The sequence below is a fragment of the Mus caroli genome, chromosome 1 (genome assembly GCF_900094665.2).
Source record: "Mus caroli chromosome 1, CAROLI_EIJ_v1.1, whole genome shotgun sequence".
Lineage (NCBI taxonomy): Eukaryota > Metazoa > Chordata > Mammalia > Rodentia > Muridae > Mus > Mus caroli.
Window position 1 is genome coordinate 153,359,670 of NC_034570.1, and position 8,291 is coordinate 153,367,960.

The 8,291-nt window shown below is 43.5% G+C and overlaps 1 protein-coding gene across 3 annotated transcripts in view; it reads right to left on the reverse strand.

Annotated features, from left to right (window-relative positions):
* Fmo4 (flavin containing dimethylaniline monoxygenase 4) overlaps nt 1-7,231 on the reverse strand; it is a 20,692-nt gene extending 13,461 nt beyond the window's left edge. The window contains exons 1-5 of one of the 3 annotated variants that reach the window (XM_029480382.1): nt 7,216-7,231; nt 5,530-5,711; nt 4,322-4,446; nt 2,066-2,205; nt 518-706 (exon numbers count right to left, since the gene is read on the reverse strand). In XM_029480382.1, the coding sequence (XP_029336242.1) occupies nt 518-706; nt 2,066-2,197 (321 nt within the window). In that variant the 5' untranslated portion in view covers nt 2,198-2,205; nt 4,322-4,446; nt 5,530-5,711; nt 7,216-7,231. Of the gene's footprint in view, nt 1-517; nt 707-2,065; nt 2,206-4,321; nt 4,447-5,397; nt 5,510-5,529; nt 5,775-7,215 lie in introns of those variants that run through there. The other 2 variants (XM_021160954.2, XM_021160962.2) reach the window with 2 other exon arrangements.
* Nucleotides 7,232-8,291: the final 1,060 nt, after the last annotated feature.

Sequence of the window (8,291 nt, forward strand, 5' to 3'; positions counted from 1 at the left end):
TTTTCAGTGATGGCCGACTAGGCCATCTTTTGATACATATGCAGCTAGAGTCAAGAGCTCCGGGGTACTGGTTAGTTCATAATGTTGTTCTACCTATAGAGTTGCAGATCCCTTTAGCTCCTTGGGTACAGGACGTACTCTTGATGAGAAGGAAATGAGTTATAATTCCTGACGAAGAGAGAAATCCAAAGAACAAACTTTCCTCTATCATAATTTCTATGTTGAGAGTTGTAGTTGTTTCTTCTCAGTAGGTTTCATAAATAGAATTATTCTTACTCTATTCTCAAGAAAAAAAAATCTTGAGTTCCATCCTAAATGATACTTTGACATTTAGAGGAGGACTCAGGAAATTCAGTATTTTAACGCTGTAAGTAAGGAATAGTGAGGAAAGAATTACCTATCTTACTCACATCAAGAGAGAAATCAAGGAGAAGCTTTCTTAATCATCTCATTTCCATAAGATTGCTGACTAGGCCAGCCTCCGTTCACGAACTTTCCATTACCCAACCTATCTTACCTTAAACCGAATATATCTCAGGAGGCCAAAGTGCTCAGCAAATTCTCTGAGATAGTCCCAAAATTTCTCATGGCTCATGAAGTTGGGGTAATCTTCTGGGAATGGGAAGTCACTGTAACATGACATTTCTTTGCAGACATTTGTCACTAGTGACCTGTAAACCCTGGTCATCCCATCCTTGGAAGTGTCCTGTAGTGGAGATAGATACGGTGAGATACGGTGGAGATACGGTGAGAAGGAAAGAAGGGACAAGGCAAAAAGGAAGGTTCTTTACGTGGCCTTGGTGGCTCATTGTGTCCAGCTGAAAGGGTCCAGGGCAATTAACAGTCTACTTGTAATGTTAAAGAGTTCTAGAAAACCCAGCACTGGGTGCCCATGTTGCCAGGATAAGACATCCTTATTGGAGCTGGAACAAGTCAATGCAGTCTCTTTGTCCATCACAAAGAAGCTGATGACGGCACACCATTACTCTTAAATGGTTCCACAGATGCAGGGCTCCTGGTTCATCCTGGCTGCCTGTTCCTTCTTCACCTGCCATAGTGACTCCCTCCACTCTGGCCACTTCTCACCTTGCCTCTTTCCAGGGAACTGCTTGATAGTTTTCCCCCATTATATTCTATGCTTCTTTACTGATTTCATTCTTTCCACCAGCATTAAGAATATCAAACATTAAATTTAGGAACAAAATCCAGGCCCCTCATTAGCCTCCCCCCCCCCAAATCATAAGGAAGATTTATCATGTCCTGGTAACCTTTTTTTCTCCTGTATTTCTTAACTCATTCTCTGGTCTTGGTCTCTATGATTCAAACCAAAACATCAAAGGCATCTGCATGCCAGGCACCAATGAGCTTCGATGTTTGAAACCAGTCTCCATCTCTCTCTCAAATGGGTCCAGTGCCCCTACAGGCCTTCCAGGACTCAAGGGTTTGTTGCAAGTAACTGCTGGGGCCCCATAGCACTGGTGAGCTGCATCTTAGAACTTCTCACACTGCACTGCAAGGACCTCTTTACTGTTTCTGTTCTTTTCTCAACTACATGGAGGGTGGTGGGGTCCCTGTCTGTTTTCTGCACCATCGTATCCGGGCAGAAAGACATGCTAAGTACATGTTGAGCAGATGAGTCTTTTCATAACATCCGAACGTCTGGGAGTTGACTAACTGCTGCTTAACTCAAACTTCATCCTTACCTAGTGTGTGATCCATTCTCCATTCACCAAGACCAAGCTTGCTGGATGTGATGCTCTGCTACCTTTAGAATTTCCAAGTCCCCAGATCACCAGAAACCTCCAAACTATGCTGATATCATTATCAGATTTCACTCCTTTCCTGTTCTCTTCTCCGTGCCCGTGACTATGCCTTGCCTATTTCTAAGGCTCCGTACATATCAGACCGCATCCCACATAGCGTTTATCATGGTGCCACACACATATTTAGCTTGCTGCAGTGAACTCCTGTTTTGACCACCAAGGCAGGCTAATACCACCTCAAATGAGCAGGAGCAACACATGACTGGGTTATGGGTGCTAAGGCAGGAAGATGAACTACGCACAGCAAACTTCCACAGTCCGCCGAAGTCGCTACTTCTCTCAAAGCAGGTGGGCTCCAGGTTCTCGTCCAAGCAGCACTTGATAGAGGACAGGCCACTCACGCCAGCTCCAATCACTGCCACCTTCTTGGCCATGGTGCACTCTGTGTGAAGGTCAAGAAAAGCTCTGTATGGCAGTATTGGAAGAGAACCCTTGACATAGGACTCAGCCTAGGGAGTGTTACAATGCTAAATGTTTATTAATGTTAACTAAATCCTATTATTTACTCTTTGGGTGGGAGCTGAATCATAGCTTGATTTAAAGCTGCAGGTTCTGGAAGTCAATGGTTTTGATTTAAGTAGTGGCCTTACCTTTTGTTAGTTGTGTGACCTTGAGCTAGGTGCCACTCTTCTAGGTGACTTGCTTTTTCTCTTCAGTTAAATGGGGGTGATGATGAAGAGTTTCTGTGAAGGCTAAGTGACTGGTATGTGTTGGAAAGGTTCAAAAGTACACGAGGTACTAGTAAGTGCTCAATTAAAGCTAGCTCTTAGTTACTGTGACTGCTTTAATTACTGAGTGTAGCTAGTGCATTAGCTCCACAGGACGCCTATAACCCCTTAGTATTAAAGGGACTTTTCACTATCATCTTGCTTCTCTAAATCTTCTCCTAGAGAGATGGCTCAGTGGCTAAGAATGCTGGCTATTCCAGAGGACTTGGGTTCAATTCCTAGCTCACACACGGTGCCTCACAACTGGCTATAATTCCAGTCTCAGGGGATCTGATGGCCTCTTTTGATTTTCTTGGTGACCAAGCATACACACAGTTCACATACATATACGCAGGCAAAATGCTCAGATATGTAAAATGGTAAAACAAACAAACCTTTAAAAAACAAAGTGAACAATCTAGAGAAAATATTTTGAAAAACACAAAATACTACTATGCTTAATATGTAAAATAAGCTTATAAATTAATAATAAAAAGAAATTTGTATGAGAAAATAATCTATTTTCAATAAAGGGAATAATAGTAATAATAATAATAAAAATACTAATTGAGCGAATTGATGTGAATGGGCTATTTATCTGAGAAAAGGATAGCTTCAGTCATGAAGTATATGAAAACCTGTTCAAGTTCACTAATAATGATTTCATTAATAATACAAAGCCTGAGGTAGTAATTTCTAGCTTTCAAATATGAAGTGTGGAGAATGGAGCTATGTCCAGTAAAGTCACATATGAGCTGCAGCAGAGCAACACTGTATGTATGCTCCACTCATCATAGTGATATTTGCCTTGGGGAACCAGCAGGGCATGTGTGTATGAGGGCCATGGGTCCTCACCGCAGATAAACACACTGCTCCGAGAGGCGGAGTCTGCCTGTAGGTGCACTTCTGGCATTTGAGGCAGCACGGGTGTGTGCTGCTGAGCTGAGGGCTTCAGACATCCTGTGACCCGGTCATTGAGGCTCTCTTTGTCCCTTTGCTCAGTTTTGAGAGACTTCTCAGGGCATCCTGTTCCAAACGTACTGCTGTTCATCTCTTTGTGAGGTTGAGGGTCTCTGTACCTGGCTCATTGTGTATTTCCAAATCTGTACCGCTTCCATTTCAGCTGAGTTCATTTGGGGGTCTCTTAGTTTAGAGTGAGTTAGGACATAAGGAGACTGGATCTCAGAGGCAGGATACTTTAAACTTTCCTACTGAATGAGAATGGGCCCACAGGTTCATATCTGTTTAGTTGCCAGGGAGTGGAACTATTTGAAAAGATTAGAAAGATAAGGCCTTATTGAAGGAAGAATGTCACTGGAGGTGGGCTTTGAGGTTTCAAAAGCTCATGCTAAGCCCAGAGTCTCTCTCTGTTTGTGGATCAGTAAGTAGCTCCAATCTACTGCCTGTCTATTGCCATGCTTCCTATCATGATAATAATGGAACTTATTAAGAATAATGAACTTCTGAAACCATTAGCAAGCCCACAACTAAATGTTTCTCATAAGAGTCAGCTTGGTCATGTTGTCTCTTCACAGCAACAGTGACTACGACAGTTATTGAGAAGTTATTAGATCTACCACAAAATACCCAACAAAACATCAACATAACAACAACCACCCAACCAAAACACTCTCAGGTGTACCACTGGTAAAATATGAAAGCTACCTGTGTTAATGGACTGTGTAAACAATATACTTACATTAAAGGACCCAGAACAAAAGACTCACTGTTCATCCTTCCACCCTCTGTCCCTAAGAGAGACAGTTCTTGTAGACAACATGGCAAACATACCTGTGAGTTCCCTTGAGTTGTGAATATGGGGTAGCGTTTAACCAGGGACAAATGGCCTTCACCGTGAAGAACTCTTGAATTTCTGGGTGAAGGTCAGAAGTTGTCAGATCTCCGTCATGCCCTGTCTTTGAAACGACACAGGAGTTAGTTAAACTGATAAAGTGGAAAGTATGTTAGTGGGATAGACCGACAGCAAAGGAATTCATTCACTATTGAGGCTATTCTAGAGTAGACTATGGGGTACTGGACTCTACCATTGGTTTCAGGATTAGTAACGCTGGCAATAGAAACACATCTGTACACTTCAATATTAGTCTTTAAGTACCATGATCCTCTGATGGTGATAGCAATTTGAAAATGTGGTTTATGTTAGTAAGAGAGGGTTATAAGCAAGATGAAAACAGAAAGAACTGAACCTACTCCTGTTTCTGCCTCTAGCCAGGTATGTCACCTTGGCCCAAATTCCTGAAAATACACTTAAAGTGTTTTTTACCCCCCTCCCCCCCACTCTCAAGTTTGAAAGTTTTTCATCTGAGACCAAATAACTCATAAAATAAAAACAAATCCACAAAAAAGAAAGGGGGAAAAAAGCTGCAAAGCCCTCAGACAACAATGAAACCAACCCCCTCCCCCAATTCAACAAACAGTCAAGCAAAATCCAGCTCTGAATTAAAACTTGAAGGCCTAAGAAAATGCACGGTGTGCTACCTCTGTCAATTCTAAGGAATGCTAAAACGTGAGAAATACTGCATTGCCCTCTGGCTAGAAAGGAGATCAGAGTTTCTGAACTTGGACCTTTGTATAACAACCAAACCCCACCTCAAACCTTATCAGTCAGTAAACTCTTCCAACAAATGAAATGAAATGACATAGCTAGGATTTCTGGGAGATTGCCATTTGGTGATGTACTAATTAATTAATCCACCTTATCACCACGGAGTTGTGTTTTTGTATCATTCTAAGATCAGAGTGGGACCCGCTGGACACCTGTGTGTGACCGGCATGGGGATCTTTCCTTTGGATAGTCTGCTCCAACTTTGTTCCGCTTTTTATCTCCTTAACCCTATTGCGCTTACCTTAGTCAACGGGCTTCAGAAGCTAATCACATGCCTTCCGCAAAAGCACACTTTCTGTTCACCTTCCCCAAGAGCAGTTTCTAGGGAAGTTTCCTCTTGAAGGGAGGGAAAAAAAATATCCAGGGCACTTACCTTGCAAGCACTGATCAGGTGAGAAGCCAAAGGTGAGAGGTCAAAGGTGGAGTTTTTTTTATAGAACACAAGGAAGAAATTTCAGTCTCAGAGCCTTGTTCTGAAGTGGAAACAGTGCTCACTTTGCTGACTTTGGTCAAACTTTCAGTTTAACACAAAAGCCGGTGGCTTCTTCTGCCAGGCTATGGACAACAGGGAGTTGTATTAATGTGAATTCCACAATCTCGGGGGAGGGCAGAGTGACGACTTAGAATTCAGCTTTCAGATTGGAAACAACGGGAGTCCTGCCCCTTTCCCACACCCTCCAATGGACAAGAGCTAAAGGCAGCAGAAGGCTGGGCGCCTTTAGAGGGCGCCAAACTTTCATCCTTCTTAGTGACACCCTGATTTCATTCTCCGTCATATTATTTTTTCTTGGAGATTTTTTTCATATGTATCCAATCAAATATGATCATATCCATCCACTACTCTGTGCCAACTTCTCCCACACTCCTACACATTCCAACATAATGGCTTCAGTTTTAGTTCGATGACTAAGAACTATTGCCCATATGTGGATGATAATAGGTTTTAATGACTGGATTGATGATTCACCTCTTATACCAACATAAGAGCAAGCGAGAGGGAGAGTGGGGGAGAGAGAGGGAGAGAGAGAGAGAGAGAGAGAGAGAGAGAGCCTACTATATGTACTTGGTGTTTTCTAATGCTTCGTCACAGGAAGAACAACTGAGGAAGCAGTAGTGGTAGTTAATAACAAAAAGCCAGGGCTTGTATGTATTTTCTCTCAGTGCTTGGAAGCCACCACAGTGATGGTGGCTCATGTAGGTTTGTTGTTGCTGAGGGAAGTTCATCACCACTGACCATTTTCTGAACCAGAAGTCAGAAATGCAAACACCTGGAGGAGTCAGGAAGGCAACATGAATACAGGTGGTCAGATGAGACCTGATGGGGAAGCCCAGTGGTCTGCTCAGCTTGGCTAAATGCTGTCATTTAGGATAAAGAGCCTAATCTCTCAAAGGCCCTTTTCTTCCTTCTTTCTGAGACAGGGATTTTCTATGTGCTCTATGACTCTTTTTGTGCTTTTCAAATTTGCCATCCTTTTATGTCAACTTCCCCAGGGCTGAGACACTATCATATACCACTATCCCTGGGTTGCAGGCAAAATTATCTGTGTGATTTCTGTGTGTATGCACCACTTACCACAGTGTTATTTATTTGCCTTGGGGAACTAGGAGAGCATGTGTGCATTGTGCCCACAGGCCCAGTCAGAGGAGCCTAGCAGGAGTTTCCTCACTGCTGAATTCTGCACCACTCTGAGAGGCAGAGTCTGCCCACGGTCGCAAGCACTTCTGGTGCTTGAGCCACCGTGGGCGTGTGCTGAGCTGAAGGATTGAGGTGTCCTGTGACCCTGTCACCAAGGCTCTCTCCTTCTGCTCAGGTTTGCTGGTGTATCATTAACTAGGTGGGCTCAGGGACTCTGTCCCTGTAGCTTTGCAACTTGCCTCACAATCAGTTCAGAAGCACCAGGAACAGAAACAAAGTGGGATGGCTGAGAAAACAGAGCAGGGAGGAGGTCTAAGTCCTTAGACCTCCCAGACTTCACTGGTGGCAGTAATGGATATCTCAGGGCTTTCTGTTCCAAACCTACTGCTCTTCAGCTTCCTGTGAGGTCGGGGGTCTCCATACCTTGCTCACTGTGTATTTTCAAACCTGTACCTCTTCCATTTCAGCTGAGTTCATTCGCAAGTTTCTTAGTTTAGAGTGAGCTCTGGTGAGAGGAGACTGAACCTTAGGGGCAGCAAAGCAGGGTTTGGACTTTGATCCTGACTCATCTTTGGACCCTAAGAAGGCTAGTAAAACACTCTAAGATTTGCATAAGAAAAAAATTCCTATGTTCATTAACCCGCACGCCTGTACTCAGTAGTCCGAAGTTAAAGAATTGTAGTGCATTTGAGACCAGTTTAGATTACATGGCTAGTACCAAGCCAGACACAGCTACATAGCAAGACCCTGGCTCCTAAAGCACAAAGAAAAGCAGAAAGGCATAAGAGGAAAAAAAAAACTCACATCAAAGGATTGTGTATTAGACAAATGGCTGAGCGCAAGGCTTTTCTTGGTGTTCCTTCTTCAATCACGTGTCCCCTCCTGTCCTTGGTTCTTTCTAAAAACAGTACATCACAGAGTTATGTTGAACAGGGAGTGTGGAAGCAAGTGGGCAAAGGTAAGGGTAGAGTCCTTTGAGTTGAGAAGGAGACACGGATGGCTTCTAACCAGGAACAAATGGCTGTCACCAAGAAGAACACTTGAATTGCTAGGCCACTAAGTGAAGGTCTCAGTGGTCAGATTTCTGCTGTGCTCTGTCTTTGGAATGACACAAGGGGGTTGTTAGTTAAACCAGTAATGTGGAAAGTGTAGAGTAGAATCCACTGGGAGCAAAGGAATTTATCCACTATTGTGCCCTGTAGACTGAGCTGAGGGAGGGTCCAGAGATGACTGAGACTCAGAGGCAAAAAACAAAACAAAGCAAGCAAACAAGCAAGCAAGCAAGCAAACAAAGCCCACTATTAGTTTCTAAGGGAAACAACACCCTTGGGGCAAACTGTATTACCTCACCAAGTTCCAGGTCCCAGCTGCTACTAAATCCTCTCTGAGAAAAGCAAGAATACACATCCAAACTATCCCTTACATGACGTAAGCTAATCACGACCCAAAGTGTTACCATCCATCGCTTTCCCTTGTTGAGGCATGGCCTCAGTCTCCTA